General features: G+C 46.2%; 2 protein-coding genes across 3 annotated transcripts in view; one reads left to right on the top strand and one right to left on the bottom strand.

Moving 5' to 3' along the window:
- Nucleotides 1–7859: 7859 nt before the first annotated feature.
- DGKB (diacylglycerol kinase beta) overlaps nt 7860–26220 on the top strand; it is a 690045-nt gene continuing 671684 nt past the window's right edge. For both annotated transcript variants that reach the window (XM_038767652.1, XM_038767643.1), the window contains exon 1: nt 7860–7989. The gene's annotated coding sequence lies outside the window, so the exon portion shown is untranslated. The remainder of the gene's footprint in view (nt 7990–26220) is intronic.
- LOC119939682 (basic proline-rich protein-like) overlaps nt 8008–26220 on the bottom strand; it is a 35633-nt gene continuing 17420 nt past the window's right edge. Inside the window, exons 4-6 of the mRNA XM_038759854.1 lie at nt 12606–12682; nt 8737–9990; nt 8008–8571 (exon numbers count right to left, since the gene is read on the bottom strand). Of these exons, the coding sequence (XP_038615782.1) occupies nt 8008–8571; nt 8737–9990; nt 12606–12682 (1895 nt within the window). The remainder of the gene's footprint in view (nt 8572–8736; nt 9991–12605; nt 12683–26220) is intronic.

Raw genomic sequence — 26220 nt, 5'->3', positions numbered from 1 at the left:
GGAAACTGAGACCAAAGAGTGACTTGCTTAAGGTTACATACAAAGCAGGAGTCTTGAGGATGTGAGACTAAACCCCAGGTCTCCTGACACCCACTTCCATGCTCTTTTCACTACCCTATGCTGTGAATTTTATGAACTATGCACTTCACATTGAGGCTTAGAACTGATTATTTTGTCTAACCATTCAAGCATTGCTTTTTAAATTCACTGTTGCCAGTTGGAAATTGATGCTCTTTGTTTCTGAACTTAAAAGGCAAGTTTGGCAGGAAACACTTATTTTAAATGTCTTCTTGCATTCCCCAAAGTAACCACATGGCTAAATCCCACACACGTATTTCCCATTTTATCTCTGTGAGGTAAATGATAATGGCATTTATTTGGCATTTATTATGGCATTTATTAAGCACTTACAATGTGTCAAGCACTGCAGTTGGCAGTGGGGCAGATCGAAGACAGTCCCTTTCCCACACGGGATTCACAATCTAAGAGGTAGTGAGAGCAAACTCTTACCCTCAATCTGTGGAATATGGGAGGCAATGTGGTTTGCTTGCCTAAAACTAGAAGTAAAGAGACCTGGGTTCTAATCCTGACACTGCCACTGGCCACAGAGTAAAATATCGATTTTACACAAGCCAGTTAACTTCTAGGCTGTAAGCTTCTTGTGGGTGGTAATAATAATAATAATTATGGTATTTGTTAAGCAGTTATTGAATGTGTCTACCAACTCTGCTGTATTCTACTCTCCTAAACTCTTAGCACAAATGCTTTGCACACAGTTGATAATCAATAAATACCATTAACTGAATGCATAACCTCTATGTCGCTTCTGTGAAATGGGGATAAATGGTTTTCACAGTGCTTAGCAACAATTAATAGTCTATATAACTCACTTCATTAGTAAGCATCAAGCAACATTTCATATACAGTGCCTGGCACATAGTAAGTGCATAAGAAATACCATCGTTATTATTATTGTTTTATTATTATTATTATTATTATTAATTCCCCCAGCTAACCCCATGGCCCACCCCCAGCCAACACCTGCCCCTTGTCCCATCTGAATATCTTAATACAGCACTTAGTACAGTGCCTTGAAAAATAATTATGCTTGGCACATAGTAAGCACTTAACAAATGCTATCATTGTGAATGTATATACGTTTGTACATATTTATTTCTCTATTTATTTTACCTGTACATATTTATTCTATTTATTTTATTTTGTTAATATGTTTTGTTTTGTTGTCTGTCACCCCCTTCTAGACTGTGAGCCCATTGTTGGGTAAGGACCGTCTCTATATGTTGCCAAGTTGTACTTCCCAAGCACTTAGTACAGTGCTCTGCAAACAGTTAGCGCTCAATAAATATGATTGAATGAATGGATGTCTTTTCAATAAAATATACTGAAGAGCACTTGCCAGCTAATAACAGTCTTTTGATATATGTATGCTGTATGTGTGATATAGTATAAAGAGCTCAAAGAATTGAATCAATCAAGCAATGGTATTTATTCAATCCACCAATAATGGTATAAACCATAAGTGCTCAATAAATATGATTGAATGAATGAATGAGTGTACAAAGCACTCCCCTAAGCATTTCATGCAGTAAAAGAGTTAAAAGACATCGTCCCTTTCAAGGTGTTTGCCACTGAAAAGAACCTGGAACAGAAAGTCAGAAGATCCACCTTCGATTCCCAGCTCCACTACTGGTCTATTCAGGGACCTTGGGTGAGTCACTTAGCCTCTTGGCTTCCTCATCTGTAAAATGGGAATAAAATAGATTGTGAACCCCATGTGGGATAGGAACTGTCAGATCTCGTAACGTTTTATCTGTCTCGGTGCTCAATAGAAGTCAGAATAATAATGATATGCCTACATTTAAGAGTGCACTTATTCAAATTTATTAAATTAAAATGTAATAAATGAACTCTACATGACCCAGTCCCTAAAAATGACATTATAATGCCAAAGAAAGGTGACCATTTCACATAGTCTCCCCCTTCTAGACTCTAAGGGTAGTCTAGGGACCGTTGGGTAGGGACCATCTCTATATGTTGCCAACTTGTACTTCCCAAACACTTAGTACAGTGCTTTGCACACAGTAAGCCCTCAATAAATACAATTGAATGAATGAATGAATGAATGAATGAATAGATATTCTAAAGTTGCCATGTTTTAAAGGCAAAATATTCTGAGAATCAATACTCAGAGTGGTGGGAAAAAGCAGACCCACTCAATAATAATAATAATAATGATGGTATTTGTTAAGCACTTACTAAGTGCAAAACATTGCTCTAAGCACTGGGGGGATATAAAATGATCAGATTATCCCACGTGGGGCTCACAGTCTTAATCCCCATTTTACAGATGAGGGAACTGAGGCACAGAGAAGTTAAGTGACTTGCCCAAAGTCACACAGCTGACAACTGATGGAGCCAGGATTTGAACCCATGACCTCTGACTCCAAAGCCTGGGCTCTTTCCACTGAGCCATGCTATTTAAGGGACAAGAGACATGGCTCTCTGGGTGGCTTGCTAGGAATCAACATGGCTTAGTGAATTGAGCACAGGCCTGGGATTCAGAAGGACCTGGATTCTAACCCCGGCTTTGCCGCGTGTTTGCTGTGTGACCTTGGGAAAGTCTCTTCCCTCCCCTGTGCCTCAGTGACCTTATCTGTGAAATGGGGATTAAGACTGTGAGCCCCATGTGGGACAGGGACTGTGTCCAACCTGATTTGTTTGCATCCACCCAACCCAGTGCTTAGGACAGTGTCTGGAAATAACCAAGTGTTTAACACATTCCATTATTGGAACTGTGATGGTGATTTAATGATTTAGATACTTGGAGGAAGTTCTCTGCCTCCCATTCCAAAATAGCATTTAAAAAAATTATTGTTAGTCCAACAACTTTGGATTTTTATTGATTTATTTTACAATGCAGAGCTCTCCAGATCTGGTTCTGTTTTGAGAAAGCAAATCCTCATTCAATAGAACAAACATTCACTGAGGCCTCTTCCATTTCATATGATGATCTATAGGAAACCTTGGGCCAATGTGAATATGATGTTATTTGTCGAGCTCTTAATACGTGCCAAGTAGTGAACTAAGTGCAGGGGTTGATAATCAGATCGGACACCTTCTCAATCCCACTCTCTGAATAATAAATCATGAACTTCCAATCCAAATAAGAAATAATAATAATGGCATTTATTAAGCGCTTACTACGTGCAAAGCACTGTTCTAAGTGCTGGGGAGGTTACAAGGTGATCAGGTTGTCCCACATGGGGCTCACAGTCTTAACCCCCATTTTACAGATGAGGTAACTGAGGCACAGAGAAGTGAAGTGACTTGCCCAAAGTCACACAGCAGACAAGTGGCAGAGCCGGGATTTGAACCCATGACCTCTGACTCCAAAGCCCGTGCTCTTTCCACTGAGCCACGCTGGCTCTCTAAATCAGAGGCATGGCCTAGTGGGTAGAGGATTAGCCTGGGAATCAGGAGGAAATGGGCTCTAATCCTGTCTCTGCCATATGTCTGTTGTGTGACCCTGGGCAAGTCATGTCCCTTCTCTGTGGCTCAGTTTCCTCATCTATAAAATGGGGATAAAGAGTGTGAGCTCCCCCACGGGACATGGACCGTTTCCATCCTGATTACCTTTTATCTACTTCAGGGCACAGTGTAGTGCCTGGCACAGAGTAAGCACTTAACAAATACCATTCAAAAAAAGTTCAGTTTGCTTCCACGGTTTGGGTCTCTACCTCAAAATTCAGGCAGATAAACCTGCCATGTTTCTGCGTGTTTTGCAAATCAGATAAACAATTTCTTCAAAAAAGGACCCACTCAACTCCTACATCTCCACTTACCCTACTGAGAAATGTTCTTGCTTCATCTTCAAATGGAAACTAAAATGGCAAAATGATGGAGAACATCTCTGTGATTTCCCTAAGGTTATTTTCTTTGTCTTTCAGATGATGTTGTTCCCTGGATAACGGTATCTCTGTCAATTATTGGTTGCTTTATTTTACCAGGCAACACGGGAAATATGGCCTTATGGCTAAATTCAAGGTAATTGTTCAGTTTACTGGAAACCCAAAGAGAGGGGCCCAGGAGAGCAAATGCTTTAAATAAGGACAAGCTATGCAGAGCTTCTCAGCTGTGTTGGCGTAAGTATTGCTCGCTTTATTCGTGATTGCCAGTAAGGACTCTGAATCTCTGAGCACCTGTACTAATACCTTATTTTTTATGATATTTAATAGTATTTCTTTTAATGGTATTTTTTTAACGGTAGTTAGTGTAGGCCCTGTACAAAGCCCTGAGGTTGATCCAAGCTAATAGGTTGCGCACAGCCCATAACCCATGTGGGATTGATGGTCTTCATCTCTATTTTATAGCTGAGCTAACTGAGGCACAGAGAAGTGACTTGTCCAGGAAGACAAATGGTGGGGCGGGGATTAGAACCCAGGTCCTTCTTACTTCCAGATCCATGCTCTATCCACTAGGAAGCAGATAAGTTTATCACCAAAAGGTGACAGTTTTAGAACTCGACCAAACAAACAGTGGTATTTATTGAGCACTAACTTTTTGCAGACGACTATGCCGAATACCACTGTTTCATACACTAAACGGTTGGGAATACAGCATAGTAGATGCAATTCCTGCCCACATGGAGCTATAGATAACAGGGGGAGACAGGCACTAAAGCACAGGCTTTGGGGTCAGAGGTCATGGGTTCAAATCCTGCCTCCGCCAACTGTTGATTGTGTGTTCTAGACTGTGAGCCCGCTGTTGGGTAGGGACTGTCTCTATATGTTGCCAACTTGTACTTCCCAAGCACTTAGTACAGTGCTCTGCACACATTAAGGGCTCAATAAATACGATTGATTGATTGATTGATTGACTTCAGGCTAGCCACTTCTCTGTACCTCAATTACCTCATCTGTAAAAATGGGGATTAAGACTGTGAGCCCCCCAATGGGACAACCTGATCATCTTGTAACCTCCCCAGTGCTTAGAACAGTGCTTTGCACGTAGTAAGCATTTAATAAATGCCATTATTATTGTTATTATTATTAGGGAAAATAATCAGGTATATTTTACAAAGTGTTATGGGGCTATGGTGAGTATCAAAGTGCTTAAAGAGTTCTCAGCTGTGTACCAAAATGCACAGAGAGGGAAATGAGGGCTTAGGGTAGATGTGAGTTGAGGAGGGTTTTGAAGGTGGAGAGAATGGTGTTTTTTCTTCATATAAAGGAGGAGAAAGTTCCAGACCCTTGGCTTGATCTGGTCAAGGGGATTGCAATAAGAGTGGAGGATGTGAATTGGATTGTAGTAGGATGCTTCATCTGGAATCTCGCTCTCGGGATATGGTTGATTGGAGAAGCTACTCAGGTCAGAGAAAAATCGATTGCGAGATTCCACGTCGGGAAACACATCCTGTCAGTTGTAGATTGGGACTGCAGAGAGGAAACTAAGTTATTGGAAACTGAGGAAAGCACAGAGTGAAGTATTGTGCACAGGTGAGTGTGCAACAGTGGGAGGTGGGGGTTGTGGCAGGAACAAATGGTTCATTGCAGCTGGTGAGGTTAGGAAGTACTTGCTCTGTGATGGTTGAGGCCCAGCAAACAGTTTGGGTTTCCTGGTCTGGTCCTCTTTCATTCTTTCATTCAATCATATTTATTGAGCACTTGCAGTGTTCAGAGCACTGTACTAAGTGCTTGAAAATTACAATTCAGCAACAGAGACAATCCCTGCCCAACAATGGGCTCACAGTCTACTATGGCCCAACAGTTCTAAGGTTTGAAACACACACCATCCCCATGGCTGCAAGCCTACACATTCCTTTTCTATCCCTTCATTTCACCCCCCCCCCCACCTCTACCCCAGTAGGTCCCTCCTAACTGTCTACCAAACTCCCTCTCCCCCTCCCATACATGCCCAGATGAGAAAAGTGGCCCATTCTGGCCCTCTCATTCCCTGGTCATCTGTCTGGAAAATGGGTTTGGCTGCTACTGGAAGTGGAGATGGAGCAGGTGGGTAGGCGGAAGGGGATTGGGAAGAGGGAGATAAGGTAGGGAAAAGGGGGATGGGATAGAAGGAAGATGATGGGGTTGTCAGAATGGAGGTGGAAGGAGGAGGAGGAGAGCTGGGATGGGGGGGGAGGAGGATTATGTGGGGAAAGAGGTGGGGAGAAGTGTAAGGTCATGTGATTACCCTTCTAGGCTGTAAGCTTCTTAATGATGACATTTATTAAGCACTTACCATGTGCAAAGCACTGTTGTAAGCACTGGGGAGGTTACAAGGTGATCAGGTTGTCCCACGGGGGACTTACAGTCTTAATCCCCAATTTTACAGATGAGGTAACTGAGGCCCAGAGAAGTTAAATGACTTGCCCAAAGTCACACAGCTGACAAGTGGCGGAGCCGGAATTTGAACCCATGACCTCCGACTCCAAAGCCCGTGCTCTTTCCACTGAACCACGCTGCTTCTCATGTCACGCTGCTTCTTGTGGGCAGCGATGTCACAAGCACTAAGTAGAGGGTCCTGTAGAGCCTAAATGATCAAGAAAGATGATTGATTGGTTCAGGGGAAGGAGGATGAAGAGGAGAGTCTAAGCTTGTTGTGGGCAGGGAACGTGACACATAGCATGATCTAATGGATAGAGCATGGGCATGGGGGTGGGGAGGGGGGAATCAGAAGAACCTGGGTTCTAATTGAGAAGCAGCGTGGCTCAGTGGAAAGAGCACGGGCGTGGGAGTCGGAGGTCATAGGTTCTAATCCCGACTCAGCCACTTATTAGCTGTGTGACTTGGGGCAAGTCAGTTAACTTCTCTGTGCCTCATTTACCTCATCTGGAAAATGGGGATTAAGACTGTGAGCCCCATGTGGGACAACCTGATTACCTCATCTCCCTCCCAGCACTTAGAACAGTACTTGGCACATGGTGCTTAACAAATGTCATTATTATTATTGTTAATCCCAGCTCTCCCACTTGTCTGTGGTGTGACTTTCGGCTTGTCACTTCACTTTCCTCTGCCTCATTTACCTCATCTGTAAAATGGGGATTAAGACTGCGAGCCCCACGTGGGACAGGAATATGTCCAACCTGATTCTCTTGTGTCTACCCCAGCACTTAGTACTGAAGCAGCGTGGCTCAGTGGAAAGAGCCCAGGCTTTGGAGTCAGAGGTCATAGGTTCAAATCCCTGCTCCGCCAATTTTCAGCGGTGTGACTTTGGGTAAGTCAATTCCCTTCTCTGTGCCAGTTACCTCATCTGTAAAAATGGGGATTAAGACTCTGAACCCCCCGTGGGACAACCTATCACCTTGTAACCTCTCCAGCGCTTAGAACAGTGCTTTGCACATAGTAAGCGCTTAATAAATGCCATCATTATTACCGAATGTGGCCCATAGTAAGTGCTTAACGAGTACCATAATAAGGTGTCTACCGATTTTGTAACAGTGCCCTCTCCCAAGTGCTTAGTCCAGGGGGCTACGCGCAGTAAACGGTCAGTGACTACTCTTGCTGATGATGATGTGGGGCAGGGGAGAGCCGCGAAGGGGAGTTGGGGAAGCGTTTTGGACGGTTTTGAAGGAGGAAGTGGTTGGCACTGTCATCTGAGCATCCTTCCTGGGCCTCTCCAGGAGAGGGGTAGCGGATGGGTGGCCGTGGCAGGGCTCTGTTTGATTTCGGACCTCGGAGCCCGAGGTGGGCTGGCAGGCTGGCAAAGAGGGAGAAGGGGAGGAGAAGGAGGAGAAGGAGGAGAAGGAGGAGGAGGAGATGGGCAGCCCCCGCCCCTCCTCTCCTCCCCCCAGCCCCTGGTCCTCCCTACCACACAGAGAGACAGAGAGAGAGAGAGAGACGAGCCAGGCACCCACGTGCCCCGCACACACACAAATACACACAGACACACACAAATACACACACCCCCACAGCCACAGTCAGATGGTCCAGACGAGGAGCGGGCCTGGCCTGGCCGGGAGCTGGACAACAGGTATCTCCGGGGGGACAGTCAGGGGTGGCCGGGTCCGGAGGGGATTATCCCCGTGGCAGGGGGATCAGGGGGACCGACTGGCCAGCCGCGGAAAGGCGGGTGCCCTGCCTGGCTGCAGGCAGGGCAGAGAGAGGAGGGAAGGATGTGGGCACAGGCTGCGCGGAGGATGGAGGAGGGCAGGTGTCTGGGCACCGGCTGCGGGGAGGATGGAGGTGGGCAGGATGCGGGCACGGGCTGCGGGGAGGATGGAGGAGGGCAGGTGTGCGGGCACCGGCTGTGGGGAGGATGGAGGAGGGCAGGTGTCTGAGCACCGGCTGCTGGGGAGGGAGGAGGGAGGAGGGCAGGTGTCTGGGCACCGGCTGCTGGGGAGGATGGAGGGAGGAGGGCAGGTGTCTGGGCACCGGCTGCTGGGGAGGATGGAGGGAGGAGGGCAGGTGTCTGGGCACCGGCTGCTGGGGAGGATGGAGGGAGGAGGGCAGGTGTCTGGGCATCGGCTGCTGGGGAGGATGGAGGGAGGAGGGCAGGTGTCTGGGCACCGGCTGCGGGGAGGATGGAGGAGGGCAGGTGTCTGAGCATCGGCTGCTGGGGAGGGAGGAGGGAGGAGGGCAGGTGTCTGGGCACCGGCTGCGGGGAGGATGGAGAACCGGCTGCGGGGAGGATGGAGGACCGGCTGCGGGGAGGATGGAGGAGGGCACGTGTCTGGGCACCAGCTGCGGGGAGGAGAGAGGAGGGGAGATGTCTGGGCACCGGCTGCGGGGAGGATGAAGCAGGGCAGTTGTGTGGGGAGGATGGAGGACCAGCTGGGGGAGGATAGAGGAGGGGAGGTGTCTGGGCACCGCCTGCGGGGAGGATGGTGGAGGGCAGGTGTCTGGGCACCGGCTGCGGGGGAGGATGGAGGGAGGAGGGCAGGTGTCTGGGCACCGGCTGCTGGGGAGGATGGAGGGAGGAGGGCAGGTGTCTGGACACTGGCTTCGGGGAGGATGGAGGACCGGCTGCGGGGAGGATGGAGGAGGACACTTGTCTGGGCACCAGCTGCGGGGAGGATAGAGAAGGGAACATGTCTGGGAACCAGCTGCGGGGAGGATGGAGGAGGGCAGGTGTGCAGGCACCGACTGTGGGGAGGATGGAGGACCAGCTGGGGGAGCATAGAGGAGGGGTGTCTGGGCACCGGCTACGGGGAGGATGGAGAAGGGCAGGTGTCTGGGCACCGGCTGAGGGGAGGATGGAGGAGAGCAGGTGTCTGGGCATCGGCTGCTGGGGAGGATGGAGGATGGAGGAGGGCAGGTGTCTGGGCACAGGCTGCGGGGAGGATGGAGAAGGGCAGGTGTCTGGGCACCGGCTGCGGGGAGGATGGAGGAGAGCAGGTGTCTGGGCATCGGCTGCTGGGGAGGATGGAGGATGGAGGAGAGCAGGTGTCTGGGCATCGGCTGCTGGGGAGGATGGAGGATGGAGGAGGGCAGGTGTCTGGGCATAGGCTGCGGGGAGGATAGAGGAGAGCAGGTGTCTGGGTACCGGCTGTAGGGAGGATGGAGGGAGAAGGGCAGGTGTCTGGGCACCGGCTGCGAGGAGGATGGAGGAAGGAGGGCAGGTGTCTGGGCACCGGCTGCAGGGAGGATGGAGAACAGACTGCGGGGAGGATAGAGGAGGGCAGGTGTCCGGGCACCGGCTGCGGGGAGGATGGAGGAGGGCAGGTGCCTGGGCACCGGCTGCGGGGAGGATGAAGGACGGAGGAGGGCAGGGGTCTGGGCACCGGCAGCGGGGAAGGAGGGAGGGCGGGAGGCTTAGCATCTTGCAGCCGACCTGTCCCGGCTCCGTTGGTCCAGGGAACCGGGCCGATTTTGGGTTGGGGGTTGGGGGCGACTCGAGCTCTCGCCCAACCTCCGTCCGCCTCCGTCCGGGGCTGCGTTTGGTCTCTGCTCCCGCATCATGCTGCAGTAAGGGCCGAGGGGCTGGGAGAAACTTAGGAGCGTCTGGGGCGTCCGGCCTTCCGTCCTTGCTTCGCTGACCGTTCGGTGGATGATAAGAATAATTATAAGGTTACTGTTAAGCGCTTACTACGTGCCGAGCACTGTGCTAAGCGCTGGGGTGGATACAAGCTAATCGGGTTGGACACAGTTCCCTGTCCCACGTGGGGCTCCCAGTCTCCATCCCCGTTTGACAGAGGAGGGAACCGAGGCCCAGAGAAGGGAAGTGACTTGCCCAAGGCCATACAGTAGACAAGTGGTGGAGTCAGGATTAGAACCCAGGACCTTCTGACTCCCAGGACCGGGTTGTAGCCACTGATGGTCCGGCCTAGGGCCCAGGGGGCAGGGGAGGGTGGGCAGCGAAGGGAACCTGTTGCCCCAAATCTCCCAAACTAGAGGAGGGATCCTCCTGACCCAACTTGCTTTGAATTTAAATCCCATCTGGAGGTGAGAAATCCTGTTTGGATTCCCTCTGCTCTGTTGAAGAGGATCAGGGACTCATTGGGTAGGCTGCAAGGAAGCCTCTCTTGCATTCCTTGGGGAGGCTGAACTTTTAAGAGATTTCTTGAAGGTGAGCAGCAGGAAAACTATCCTTAGGTTCTGAAAGCGAGAACTGGTTCCCCCCTCACCCCCAATCCCTCTCTTCCCCTTCACAACACGCTTTCCAAACACAAACTGGCCTTGAAGTAATTTTCAAACAGATTATCTCATGCCAGAAACCCAGGAGCTTTGCTATAGCTGATGGAAAACAGACTCCTTAAACAAAATCGCTTGGAAAATCAGCCTCCAACAACTTGCTGAAATTGCTGATGTCTGAACTGAAGGAGTTGGTTATGTGGGTCGGCAGGGGACAAATAAAGGCTTCCAGGGAAACGCCAGGAGAATACAAAGGGGAAAAGGCATTTCAAGGAGGAGAATTGAGGAGATGAAAGGAATTTGCCTTTCAAGTAGAGAAAAGAAAAGGAAAGAAAAACCCCGTGAAGTGCTTTTACCTTTCAAATGGCCATAATATCTTAATTGAAAATGATGCTTTCTCATCTGGGAAGAATGTCTGAGTCTAGTTTTCTCTCACCCCTTAAAAAACAAAGGGTTTTGAAGTTGTGGAAGAAGAGCTACTCACACACTATTTTGTGATGTGCAGCACAGGTTAAAAATGCGGGGGCGGGGGGGGGGGATCACAGTATCTTCATAAAACAGCCGTTGAAAAATGCAACCGTCTTCATAAAACAAGAGCAGAATTTCAACAGGTCTAAAGCTGCCAATAATGAGGTTGATTCATTTGCCACCTGCCTTTTCATGAGATCTGCAGGTGAAGTGTGTGAAATAATCATTAGTTCTTATTGAGGGCTTACCGTGGGCAGAGCACTGTACTGTGAGTGGTAATTCTGAAACATCCTTGGGGTAGAGAAACTGAGAAACAGAGGAGGAAGAGGTTTTTTCTGTAACATATTTAACATTGGTTGCAAGCATTTCACCCCTCTTTTTCTAACTATATTCTCTCAATAAAGATGTTAGGGAGGTTGTTTTGGGAGATCTTGTACCTGTCCCCTGGACAGCTCTAGAAAATAACACACATCTCAAAGCATTTGATTTTAAATAATGGTCAAAATCTTGTTTATTAAGCACTTATGTGTGGAGCACAGAACTGAGTACTAGGAAAGTGTACCCTGGACTGTACATATTTATTACTCTATTTATTTATTTATTTATTTATTTTACTTGTACATATCTATTCTATTTATTTTATTTTGTTAGTATGTTTGGTTTTATTCTCTGTCTCCCCCTTCTAGACTGTGAGCCCACTGTTGGGTAGGGACTGTCTCTATATGTTGCAAATTTGTACTTCCCAAGCGCTTAGTACAGTGCTCTGCACACAGTAAGCACTCAATAAATATGATTGATGATAATGATGATGACCATGTCTTCCAATCCTATTGGACTGTACTCTCCCAAGCATTTTGTACAGTTCTCTGCACACAGTAAGCACTCAATAATAATAATTATGCCAGGTAGTGTTCTAAGCACTGGGGTAGATACAAGTTAATCAGTTTAAGACACAGTCCCTGTCCCACATCGAGCTCAAAGCACTATTTTACAGATGAGGTCCCTGAGGCCCAGAGAAGTGAGGTGGCTTGCCTAAGGTCACACAGCAGACAAGTGGTAGAGTTAGGATTAAAATCCATGACCTTCTGATTCCCCGGTCTGTGCTCTATCCACTAGACCATGCTGCTTCTCAATGAATACTTCTGATTGATTCAAAATTGGGAATTGGATGTGGGCGGATAAGTAAAATAGTTTCAGCTGAGAGTGGGACAGGAGTTTTTTAGTTTGTGGGGGTCGGGGGGAGGGACGGGGGCCTGAGCACATATGGGCAGTACATTGTTCAGTAATGAACGAACAACCTGGGCTATGTAATTTTCACAGTGCAGGTGCTGGGCTTGGAGAAACCATGCCGGCAGGGAAAAAAAAAGAGTGTAAGGCAACAGCTGTGAGGAGAGCTGCAGGAACAGCAGATTGTCCTAAGAGTGGGGATGTTTTCTTGAAGCTCTGAGCTACGTACCCCCTTGTTATGGGTGGGCAGCTTCAGGGGGGAGGGCTGGCAGAGGCAGGTGGAGGCTTGAAGCCTCTCAGAGCTACTTTAAAGCCACTCACCGGGGAGTTGGAAGCAACAGTGATGGCCCCTGCTGCATGCTTAAGGTGACGTCCTATTAAAGATGCCTTGTCATTGTCTCCGAGAGAGCACCGCGAAGAAAAGGTAAGACCCGTTGGGAAGAAAATGATGATTTGTCATTGCAAAGGAGCATAAGCTCAGCTCTCAGTGCTCTTTCCGACATAATCTGTGCCATTTGTGATCCTCATCAAAAGTATTCTCCCACTTCCTTTCTATGTTGCCCTTGTGCTTGGATTTGGACACTTTATTTGCTCCTCCTTCAGCCGCATAGCACTTATGTCCATATCTGTAATATGTTAATATCTGTCTCCCCCCTAGACTATAGGCTCACTGTCCATCTACTCTGTCGTATTGTACTTTCCCAAGTCAGCGTGGCTCAGGGGAAAGCACAAGCTTGGGAGTTAGAGGATGTGGGTTCTAATCCTGGCTCCACCACTTGTCTGCTGTGTGACCTTGGGTAAGCCACTTAACTTCTCTGTGCCTGTTACCTCCTCTGTAAAAGGGGGATTAAGACTGTGAGCCTCAGGTGAGAGCCTGTTACCTTGTAGCTACCCCAGCGCTTGGAACAGTGCTTGGCATATAGTAAGCGCTTAACAAATGCCATAATTATAGAGAAGCAGCATGGCTTAGTGGAAAGAGCCTGGGCTTGGGAGTCAGAGGATGTGTGTTCTAATCCTGGCTCCACCACTTGACAACTGTGTGACTTCAAGAAAGCTACTTAACTTCTCTGTGCCTGTTACCTCATCTGTAAAATGGGGATTAAAACTGTGAGCGTCAAGTGGGATAACTTGATAACCTTGTATCTACCCCAGTGCTTAGAGCAGTGCTTGGCACACAGTAAGTGCTTAACAAACACAATTATTATTATTATTATTATTACAGTGCTCTGTGCACAATAAACACTAAATATATAATAATAATTTTGGTATTTGTTAAATGCTTACTATGTGCCAAGCACTGTTCTAAGCACTGGGGGAGATACGAGGTAATCAGGTTGTCCCATGTGGGGCTCACAGTCTTAATCCTCATTTTACAGATGAGGTAACTGAGGCATGGAGAAGTTAAGTGACTTGCCCAAAGTCACACAGCTGACAATTGGCGGAGCTGGGATTTGAACCCATGACCTCTGACTCCCAAGCCTGTGCTCTTTCCACTGAGCCAAGCTGCTTTTCTGTATATAGAGTAACTTCATATTTTCTGGGTATTTATTCTGTGTTTTGGCCTGGGTGCTTAGTATAGTGTTCTGTACACAGTAAGCGCTAAATAAATATGATGAGGATTCATTCATTTAATTGTATTTACTGAGCTCTTACTGTGTGCAGAGCCCTGCTCTAAGGGCTTGGAGGGTCTAATACAGCAGAGTTGGTAGAACTGTTCCCTGCCCACATTGAGTTTACAGTCTACAGGATGAGTTTATAATCTAGAGGATGAGTTTTCCATCCATCCAGCTCTTACTGCATGCAGGGCTTTGTAGTAAGCACTTGGGAGAATACAGTGCTTTGCACAAAGTAAATCCTTAATAATATGACTACTATTGCTGAGTATCTACTGTGTGCTGAATACTGGACCATGTACTTGAGAAGTAGGAGGACATGATCTCTGCCCTTAAGCCGCATGATGTAATGGTTAGAGCACAGGTCTGGACGTTAAAAGATCATGGGTTCTAATCCTGGCTCCACCACCTGTCTGCTGTGTGACCGTGGGCCAGTCGCTTCACTTCTCTGGACCTCAGTTCCCTCACCTGTAAAATGGGGATTGTGACTGTGAACCTCACATGGGACAAGGATTGGGTCCAAACTGATTTGCTTGCCTCTATCTCAGTGCTTAGTACAGTGCCTGGCACATAGTAAGCATTTAACAAATTCCGCAGTTACTATTTTTATTTATTATTTAGGGGGAGATGGACGTTAAGCAGAAAGTTGGGGCTGTAGCTGAGCAAGTTCTTCAGTGAGGTGACAATAGGTTGCACAGAAAGAAGTTCTTTGGGGCAGCTGCATTTTAGGGGTTCTGAGCTGCTGGGGTTTGCATTTTCTGCCTTCTGGCAGAATAGTCCTAAGGAGGTATTCGGGAACTGCCTTTGGGGACTCATGCTGAGACATGGCTGGTAGGGACAGAGATCAATGTGTACTTCCCAAGCGCTTAGTACAGTGCTCTGCACACAGTAAGCACTCAATAAATACAATTGATTGATTGATTAATCTGAGGAAAGGGGAATTGCTGAAGTCTGAGCCCCAGCCCCTCTGGTCACAGACCTCCAGTGTCCCGGCCCCCCTGGCCTTACTTGTCTCCACTGTGTGACTCAGCGTTGTTGTTGTTGTGTGAGCCCTGCCTCCTCTTCCACTGTGTGTTTAAACTCTATCCCGCATCCTTCGGTTGTCTCTTCAAATGTGGGGTTCAGTGTAGCCTTGTAATTCTGAAGCCCCTAGGTAGAGCGATTGCCTGCTTTTGAATACCAAACCCTGATTACCTGAGGCTCGGGTGGTAGAGGGAAATGACAATAGTTCTTAAGCTCTTGCTCTGTTCTGACCATTGTAGTAAGTGCTGGGATCAGTACTCGATAACCACATTAATAATAATAATAATATTGGTATTTGTTAGGCACTTACTATGTGCCAAGCACTGTTCTAAGTGCTGGGGGGAAATACGAGGTAATCAAGGTTGTCCCATGTAGGGGTCACAGTGTTGCTGGGGGGTGGGATATGAGGTAATCAAGGTTGTCCCATGTGGGGCTCACAGTCTTAATACCCATTTTACAGATGAGGGAATTGAGGCACAGAGAGGTTAAGTAACTTGCCCAAAGTCACACAGCTGACAAGTGGCAGAGCTGGGATTAGAACCCATGACCTCTGGCTCCCAAACCCGGGCTCTTTCCACTGAGCCACACTGCTTAGATTAGATGGCCCCACTTGGGGCTTATGATGTGAGGAAGAGGGAGGGCAGGCATTTCATCCCCATTTTACAGATGAGGAAGCTGAGGCAACAGAGAAATTAAGGGACTTGCCCAAGGTCACCCGGCAGCCAAAAGCCATAGCTGGGATTAGAACCCAAATTCCCTGATTCCCAGAGCTGTGCTCTTACCATTATGCCATGCTACTTCTCAAGTTGGCCTTGTGTCCTGGTGAACTGTCCAAAGCAAGAAGCAGTGTCACCTAATGGTTAGAGTTTGGTCCTGGAAGTCAAAGGACCTGGGTTCCGATTCCGGCTCCACCACTTTTTTGCTTGTGTGACCGTGGGTAAGACACTTCTTTGTGTGTTTCATTTACCTCATCTGTAAAACGACGATTAAGACTGTGAGTCCCATGTGGGACAGGTGTTGTGCCCGACCTGATGAACTAGTTTCTATTCCAGTGCTTAGTACAGTGCCTAGCTAACAGACACTATTAAAAGAAAAACAAACAAATTGAATCAAGGGTGGTGTCTCTGTCAGTGGGAAGAGTGCTTATAGTTTATGGTGTAGGAAGTCCCACAGAGTTGAAGGAGATACCTAGGTGTATTACTTTCTCCCGTGTATCACTGTAGGGGTGTGTGTGTGTGTGTATTTTTGCCTTATGCTGTCAAGTTGTCTCTGACCCACTGTGACACCATGGGCACATCCCTCCCAGAGGCCCCACCTCCATCTGCCGTCGTTCTGATAGTGTATCCATACAGTTTTCTTGGTAAAAATCTGCAAATGGTTTACCACTGCCTCCTTCCACTGTCAACTTGCGTCTCTGTGCTTGACTTTCTCCCATGCTGCCACTAGCCAAGCTAGGAATGGGATGGACAGGCCTCTGCTCGACTCTCCCTCCCATGATCGAGACTGGTAGATGACTGGAAACTCCCCAGGTGTGACCCTGAGAGGGGATATATTTATATGGAGAGAGAGAGAAAAACAAAGAAAGAAAGGAGAGAGAGAAAATATATTCCTTACTCTCTTTAGTGCTTCCAGTCATTTTCTTTTCAGCGCTGTTCTCAGAAAAGAGAGAATAAAGGGGTGGGGAAAGGAAAGGGGGGTTGGGATTATGCCATGTACTTTGAGATGGGTGGGCAGGATACCCTATCTCCTGATTTAACACACCACTAGTATGGATAATCTTCAAATTTTATTCTCCCGAGCTTTCCTTCTTGAAGTTTATTGATGTGTTAATCACTGAACCTCGCTCTTTAATTGGGTTTCTTAATGGATAGTCTATTTTTAAGTAAGATGCACATCCTAGTCGGCTCTATCTATTCATTTTCTCTTGTTGATTCTCCTGAGCCATTTCTCTACCCGGCTCTGCCAGGGCTTAGTGGAACATGATATTTACAAGGGACTGTTATACACTTTTTAAATTGGTCTGGTTGCCATCATTTTTAAAGTATGAAGGAAACATTGAGTCATTACCTCTTCAGTGATCACACAGATGATACAGGAATGTGTGGTCCAGTGGAAAGAGCAAATGATGAGTTGGGAAACCTGGGTTCTAGTCCCAGCTCAGCTACTTGCCTACTGGGTCACTTAGGGCAGGTCACTTCACTTCTCTGGGCCTCAGTTTCCTCTTCTTCAACATGGGGATTAAATACCTCTTCTCCTTTCTCCTCAGACCATGAGCCCCTTAGAGGCCAGGAAGTACGACCAGTCCAATTAAACTTGAGATGATGATCATGATGATGGTATTTAAGTGCTTACTATGTGTCAAGCACTGGTCCAAGTGTTGAGTTAGAAACAAGCTAAAAAGATGGGTCTCAGTCCCTGTCCCACATAAACTCACAGTCTTCATGCCCACTTTGCAGATGAGGTAACTGAGGCCCAGAGAAGTGAAGTGACTTGCTTAAGGTCACACAGCAGACAAGTGGAGGAACAGGGATTAGAACCCAGACCCTTCTGACTCCTAGGCCTTGCTGCTTCCCCAGGATTAAGCACTATGTTTAGCGCCTAGTTAAAGAATTTAACCAATACTTCAATCTCTGATGTACCAAAATAGGTAGATACAAAAAATATCTCAATTATTATTATTACAATGTCTCAGCAGTAAAAAAACAATCTCCCCTCTCCCCAGATAGTTTTCCCTTTGTGTGAAAGAAGGATCTATTTTTTTTAATGGCATTTGTTAAGCTAGTACTTTGTTCTAGGAACTGTTCTAAGTGCTGTTAGATATTAATGATAATAATTATGGTACTTGTTAAGCACCAACTATGTGCCAAGCACTGTTCTAACCACTAGGATAATCAGGTTGGACACAGTCCCATATGGGGCTCTCGCTCTTACCCCCATTTTACAGATGAGGTACCTGAGGCACAGGGAAGTGAAGTGACTTGTCCAAGGTCATACAACAGACAAGTGGCAGAGCTGGGATTAGAACCCAGGTCTTTGTGACTCCAGGTCCATGCTCTCTCCATTAAGCCATGTGCAATCAGTCAATCAGTGGTATTTACTGAGTGCTTACTGTGTGCAGAGCTGTGTGCTAAGTGCTTGGGAGACTACAGTAGAACAGAGGTGATCATTATGTTCTCTGCCCACAAAGAGTTTGTCTATATAATAATGATGGTATTTGTTAAGCGCTTACTATGTGCAAAGCAGTTCTAAGCTCTGGGGGATACAAGGTGATCAGGTTGTCCCACGTGGGGCTCATAATCTTAATCCCCATTTTACAGATGAGGTAACTGAGGCACAGAGAAGTTAAGTGACTTGCCCAGAGTCACACAGATGACAATAGGCAGAGCTGGGATTAGAAGCCATGACCTCTGACTCCAAAGTCTGTGCTCTTTCCGCTGAGCCATACTGTTTCTCTGAATATATGTGTATGTTAGCATATGTGCATGCACGTAAGGATATTTGTGTGGGTATGCAAGTAATCTAGAAAGTAAGAGAGTAAAATCAATCAATCAATCGTATTTATTGAGTGCTTACTGTGTACTCTAGTAAAACCCACTCATCTGCAGCCCTTGGAGTGAGCATGTTTCTGGTTCTATAGGGTATGGTGAGAGCACACTGAAAACCCCAGAATAATAATAATAATAATAATAATAATGATAGCATTTATAAAGCACTTACTACTAAGTGCTTACTTAGAACAGAGCAAAGCACTGTTCTAAGTGCTGGGGAGGATACAAGGGGATCAGGTTGTCCCACGGGGGGGCTCACAGTCTTCATCCCCATTTTACAGATGAGGGAACTGAGGCCTAGAGAAGTTAAGTGACTTACCCAAAGTCACACAGCTGACAATTAGCGGAGCTGGGATTTGAACTCATTCATTCAATCGTATTTGAGTGCTTACTGTGTGCAGAGCACTGTACTAAGCGCTTGGGAAGTACAAGTTGGCAACGTATAGAGATGGTCCCTACCCAACAGTGGGCTCACAGTCTAGAAGGGGGAGACAGAGAACAAAACAAAGCATATTAACAAAGTAAAATAAATAGAATAAATATGTACAAATAAAATAGAGTAATAAATCCGTACAAACATATATACATATATACAGGTGCTGTGGGGAGGGGAAGGAGGTAAGGTGGAGAGGGGGAGAGAGCTGACCCATGATGTCTGACTCCAAAGCCTGTGCTCTATCCATTGAGCCACGCTGCCTGGAAGACTCCAGGCAGCTAGTCATCGTCATCATCATCATCAATCATATTTATTGAGCACTTACTGTGTGCAGAGCACTGTACTAAGCACTTGGGAAGTACAAGTTGGCAACATATAGAGACAGTCCCTACCCAATAGTGGGCTCACAGTCTAAAAGGGGGAGACTGAGAGCAAAACCAAACATATCAAGAAAATAAAATGGAATAGATATGTACAGTAAAATAAATAGAGAAATAAATATGTACAAACATATATACAGTCCTCATATATAGTCCTCAGACGTAGATTGAAATGAAAGGTGTGGGGATGCTGCTAGGGGAAACTAGAGAGTTAACAGGCAGCAAAAATTGGGGTGCTGTCTCCCTCCTGTCCCCCACAAGCGATCAATCAATTCATTAAGCTCTCTGTAGGCAGGAAACCTGTCTACTCGTTTTGTTGTATTGTATTCTCCCAAGCATTTAGTGCTGTGCTCTGCTCCCAATAAGCGCTCAATAAATAAACTGCACAGAGAAGCAGCATGACCTAGTGTAGACAGCACAGGCCTGGGAATCAGAAGGACCTGGGTTCTAGTCCCAACTCCCTCACTTGCCCCCTGTGCGACCTTGGGCAAGTCACATAACTTCTCTGCCCCTCAGTTCCCTTCTCTGTAAAATGGGGAACTGTGTCCAATCCGATTTGTTTGTATCTACCCCAGTGCTTAGTTCAGTGCCTGGCACATAGTAAGTGCTTAATAAGAGAAGCAGTGGCTCAGTGGAAAGAACACAGGCTTGGGAGTCAGAGGTTATGTGTTCTAATCCTGACTCCACCACTTAGCTGTTTGACTTTGGGCAAGTCACTTAACTTCTCCGTGCCTCAGTTACCTCATCTGTAAAATGAGGATTAAGACTGTGAGCCCCACGTGGGACAACCTGATTACCTCGTATCTCCTCCAATGCTTAGAACAGTGTTTGGCACACAGTAAGCATTTAACAAATACCAAAATTATTATTATATATTGAGTGTTTATTGTGCATAGCGCAGTTCCCAGGCCTGAGCTCTGTACACTAGGTCATGCTACTTCTCTGTGCAGTTTATTTATTGAGCGCTTACTGGGAGCAGAGCACAGCACTAAATGCTTGGGAGAATACAATGCAACAAAATGAGTAGACAGGTTTCCTGCCTACAAAGAGCTTAATGAATTGATTGATCGCTTGGGGGGACAGGAGGGAGCATTCACCCAGGATGTCATTTTATCACAACTTTTCTGCTACTGCCCACGGCTAGGAGAGCGTGGCTCAGTGGAAAGAGCCCAGGCTTTGGAGTCAGAGGGTTTTGGAGTTTGGAGTCAGAGGTCATGGGTTCAAACCCCTGCTTCGCCAATTGTCAGCTGTGTAACTTTGGGCAAGTCATTTAACTTCTCTGTGCCTCAGTTACCTCATCTGTAAAATGGGGATTAAGACTGTGAGCCCCCCGTGGGACAACCTGATCACCTTGTAACCTCTTAGAACAGTGCTTTGCACATAGTAAGTGCTTAATAAATGCCACCATCATTATTATTATTAATAAATACCATTATTATTATTATTGTCATTTGCTATTCTTTGTGCCTCAGTTTACTTCACCTGTAGGGGAATGGGAGCCCTATCCGGGACAGGGACTGTGTCCAACCAGATTAGCTCACATCTACCTCAGAGATTTGTAAAGTGCCTGGCACATAGTAAGTGCTTAACAAATAGCATTAAGAAAAATAAACACCATAGATTGAGCACTTACTGTGAACAGAGCCCTGCATGCAGTGGCTGGGAGAACACAATACAGTAGAGCTGCTTGACCCAAACTCTGCTCTCCAGGAGCTGATAGTTTCCACCTTCCCCTCTCTCATTCATTCCATCATGTTTGTTGAGTGTTTTTTTTATGCAAACCATTGTACTAAGCGCTTTCCTGCCCTGCATGCTAGTTCTTGGACTTTATACTGCTGCATAGTTCAACCCCATTGCAGATCTCTTGAATCACCTTCTTCCAGGAAGCAGACGGGATTGTCGATTTCCCCCATCTGCAGGTGAGGGAGATTGGAAAGGCCGAGTGTAATTTCTTTATATCAAAATCTGTCTTTCCCTCTAGACTTCAAGCTGGTTGTGGGCAGGGAATGTGTCAGGTTTATTCTTATATTCTACTCTCCCAAGTGCTTAGTGCAGTCTCTGCACACCGTAAGCGCTGAATATATACAATTGACCAGCTGAAACTGGTAGACCTGACTTCACCTTCCATTCATGTATAAGTGGTTACTACTTGCAGAATCCTGTACTAAGTGCTTGGGAGAGTCCAATACAACAATAAACTGACCCATTCCCTGCCCACCTCCAAACCCAGACCCAGTGTTCCCTGTTGTGTTGATGGCTTTGCCATTTTTAGGTCCTAATGCAACCAGAAATACAAGGAGAATAGGATATTACCAAGCAATCTTGTATTCTCGCCCTATTTGTCAAACTATTAATCAGGAAGAAAGGTTGAATTAACTATACCACTTAGCAACCTGTTGTTCTGAGGCTGATTTCAGTGGAGAGAATAATATACCATCTTGGGTTTTCACCACCAAAGACACCCTGAAACTTCTTTATGGGCTCAGCATGAGAATCAGTTCATCAATAGTATTTGAGTGCTTATTACAATAATAATAATGATGGTATTTGTTAAGCGCTTACTATGTGCAAGACACTGTTCTAAGCCCTGGGGGGTGGGGGGATACAAGGTGATCAGCTTGCCCCACGTGGGGCTCACAGTCTTAATCCCCATTTTACTGATGAGGTAACTGAGGCACAGAGAAGGTAAGTGACTTGCCCCAAGTCACACAGCTGCCATTCATTCATTCATTCAATCGTATTTATTGAGCGCTTACTGTGTGCAGAACACTGTACTAAGCACCTGGGAAGTACAAATTGGCAACATATAGAGACAGTCCCTACCCAACAGCGGGCTCACAGTCTAGAAGGGGGAGACAGACAACAAAACAAAACATATTAACCAAATAAAATAAATAGAATAAATATGTACAAGTAAAATAAGTAAATAGAGAAATATGTACAAACATCTATACATATACACAGGTGCTGTGGGGAGGGGAAAGAGGTAATGCAGGGGGGGGATGGGGAGGGGGAGGAGGGGGCTCAGTCTGAGAAGGCCTCCTGGGAAGAGCCAGGATTAGAACCCATGACCTCTGACTCCCAAGCCCGGGCTCTTTCCACTGAGCCATGCTGCTTCTCCGTGCAGAGCACTGTACTAAGCACCTGGGAGAGTAAGATGCAACAGAGTTGGTAGACAAGTTTCTTGAGAACAGGAATCTTTGCCAGATTTTCCCAATCTCAACCGGGCACTTTTGTGGGTGAGACTTCTGTGCCCTTTGTGCATGGAAAGAGACTGTGAGCCCACTGTTGGGTAGGGACTGTCTCTATATTTTGCCAACTTGTACTTCCCAAGTGCTTAGTACAGTGCTCTGCACACAGTAAGCGCTCAATAAATACGATTGATCCCTCCAGAAACACCCACACAATAACTGCATGGCCTAGTGGAATAAGTATGGGTCTCGGAGTCAGAGGACTTGAATTCTAATTCCCACTTTGCCACTAGTCTATTTGGGCAACCTTGGCTTCTCTGGGCCCCAGTTTCCTCATCTGAAAGATGGGTCTTCATTACCTGTTCTGAATCATCAGAAGCCATCAGGTTAGTTACCGGCCTCCATATCCATAGTCTCCCTGCAGCTATAAAAATTTACCCTCCAGTAAATTCATGTATTAGTCAGTTTCACTAAGGAAGAAAGACTTCTGACATGCCAAGACAAGGGCATTCTTCCACTGGTATTTTTTTCTACCTAGTAGCATGGGCTTTCATATTTCCAGAGGGCAATTCTGGAGAAGAGGAGCAGCATGGCTCAATGGAAAGAGCATGGGCTTTGGAGTCAGAGGTCATGGGTTCAAATCCCAGCTCTGCTACTTGTCAGCTGTGTGACTTTGGGCAAGTCACTTCACTTCTCTGGGCCTCAGTTACCTCATCTGCAAAATGGGGATTGACTGAAAGCCCCCCGTGGGACAACCTGATCACCTTGTAACCTCCCCAGTGCTTAGAATAGTGCTTGGCACATAGTAGGTGCTTACTAAATGCTTTATTATTATTAACAGTGACTTTTTCAAGTCTCCCCCTTCTGTTTTACCCTATTTATCCTCATTTAATCACCTCCTTTTCCTCTTTTGACTTACCACTCTGCCAAAGATGCTAGGAGCAGTTTTCCATGCAGGGTGAGAAATGTACACTTTTAAATAACAATAATAATAATACCCTGACTTGTACTTCCCAAGCGCTTAGTACAGTGCTCTGCACACAGTAAGCACTCAATAAATACGACTGAATGAATGAATAATGATAATTATCGTATTTGTTAAGCGCTTACAATGTGCCAGGCACTGTAGTAAGCACTGAAAAAATAAGAACTCGAGATTATGCAGATTGCACAAGAATCTGCGTGCTTTGGGCATTTGGGATTCACCCCTGCCCTCAGCCTTGCAGCACTAGTGTGCATATTCATTCATTCATTCATTCAATCGTGTTTATTGAGCGCTTACTGTGTGCAGAGCACTGTACTAAGCGCTTGGGAAGTCCAAGTCGGCAACATATAGAGATGGTCCCTACCTAACAACGGGCTCACAGTCTAGAAGGGGAAGACAGACAGCAACATCCCAGATCCAGGCTCCATCCACTATGCCACAAGAAGCAGTGTAGCCTAGTGGATAGAACACAAGCCTGGGAGTCCGAAGGACCCGAGTTCTAATCCCAGCTCTGCCACTTGTCTGCTGTGTGACCCTGGGCAAGTCACTTCACTTCCACAGAATAAAATGTTTTCAGACCAAGCGAAGCAGCATGGTCTAGTGGGAAGAGGACGGAACTAGGAGTCAGGAGACCTGAGTTCTAATTCTGGTTTTGTCATGTTGCCACGCTGAGAAGCAGCGTGGCTCAGTGGAAAGAGCACGGGCTTTGGAGTCAGAGGTCACGGGTTCAAATTCCCGTTCCACCAATTGTCAGCTGTGTGACTGTGGGCAAGTCACTTGACTTCTCTGTGCCTCAGTTACCTCCTCTGTAAAATGGGGATTAAGACTGTGAGCCCCCCGTGGGACACCCTGATCATCTTGTAACCTCCCCAGTGCTTAGAACACTGCTTTGCACATAGTAAGCGCTCAATAAATGCCATCATTATTGTTATTATTATTATTCTCTGTGCTTGTTATCTCATCTGTAAAATGGGGATTGAGACTGTGAGCCCCATGTGGGACAGGGACTGTTTCCAACTTGATTTGCTTGTATCCACCCCAGCACTTAGTACAGTGCCTGGCATGTAGTAAGTGCTTAACAAATACCACAGTTATATTTACTATATCTGTAAATGTCTGCCTCCTCCCTCTAGACTGTGAGCTCATTGTGAACAGGGAACATGTCTACCAACTCTGTTGTATTATGCTTTACCAAGTGCTTAGTACAGTGCCCTGCACACAGTAAGCGCTCTGTAATTACCACTGATCAAGGAAAAATGGTATTATTAATTTTGATATGTGTTAAGTACTTATTATATGCCAAGCACTGTGCTAAGCTCTCGGTAAGTGAAATAATAACATTCACAGGTGGCATACAGTCAAAGCAGGAGGGAGAACAGACATTTAATTTTCACTGTACACATGAGGAAACTGAAGCACAAAGAAGTTAAGTAACATGGCCTAGGAAGGCCTCCCAGCAGGCAACGTGACAGAACCAGAATTAGAACCCAGGTCTCCTGACTCTTAGTTCCATCCTCTTCCCACTAGACCATGCTGCTTCGCTTGTGAAGAAAACAATTTATTCTGTGGAAATAACTGTCTTTCCCACTTTGTGCTATCTTTTACCTTTTAATTACATAACGAGGCAGCTCCCATCAGTAGCTGTGGCAATTTTTAAGGATGATGCAATGTTACTTAGTAACTTCTGGGGCTGTCACATTACTGGGTTGAGAACTTCAGGCTCGGAATAAACAGCTTATATCTTCCCTGTGCCGGGTTCCAAATTACTAACATAAAGGAAAGGCATGAGTCACTTTTACTGTCTTGTGTTCTTAACAAGAGTACCGATTACCAGGTTGGCTGTTGTATTGTTGCATAATATTGTTTTTGTGCCATGCAAGTCAACCTTGCCAATTGGCTAAGCTGAGGGAATTAACTCTTCACTTAGTATTGGGGAAAAAAAAGTCCAACTCCTTGACTCACTTGGGAAGAAACTGGCTTACTTGTCTTGCTCTTTCAGCTATGTCTAGCTATAAAACAAAAAGGGAAAAATGCAGCACCAACCACCCATTGAGATGACTATTTGTGTGATCTGTCTCCTTTTCTCCCAGGTACCAAATCACAGGGGCCAGGGAGTGCATTGCATTTCTCCTAAACAATCACTAGTTTAGGTCATGAAGATTTGGATAAGAATCCTCAAGCAATTCGCCCACTGCTATTACTCAAATGTAGTACTTTCATTTCTTGAGAATTACTGAGTCTGGTAATCACTAAGGAGCAATCCAAATGATGACAATGATCATAACTGTGGCATTTGTTATGAACTTATTGTGTAACATACACTGTACTAAATGCTGGTAAATACTGGTTAATCAGATCGGATTCTGTCCCTGTCCCACATGGGGCTCACAGTCTAAGTGGGAAGGAGAGCGAGTATTGAATTCCCATTTTGCAGATGAGGGAATTGAGGTACAGGTAAGTTAGGTGGCTTGCCCAAGGTCACACGGCAGACAAGCGGTGGAGCTGGAATCCTCTCACTCCCAGGTCCAATTTCTTTCCACAAGTTCATGTTGATTTTTCTAGTGAGTCTCTAATACATCATTTCATTGGAAAATTTGGAAACCATGTTTTGCTGGGATTTGAAGTATAGGGAGTGCTCAAAACAGTAAGTGCTCAATAAATGCAGGACTGAATGAATGGAAGTTTCCCCTGGATTTATGATACGCTGAATGGATGTGTTGGTGGATTGTGAATGGAGGTAGAAAGACATTGCCGTCTTTT

This window comes from Tachyglossus aculeatus, chromosome 2, assembly GCF_015852505.1.
Source record: "Tachyglossus aculeatus isolate mTacAcu1 chromosome 2, mTacAcu1.pri, whole genome shotgun sequence".
Classification (NCBI taxonomy): domain Eukaryota; kingdom Metazoa; phylum Chordata; class Mammalia; order Monotremata; family Tachyglossidae; genus Tachyglossus; species Tachyglossus aculeatus.
This window is presented reverse-complemented; position numbering and strand designations above follow the sequence as displayed.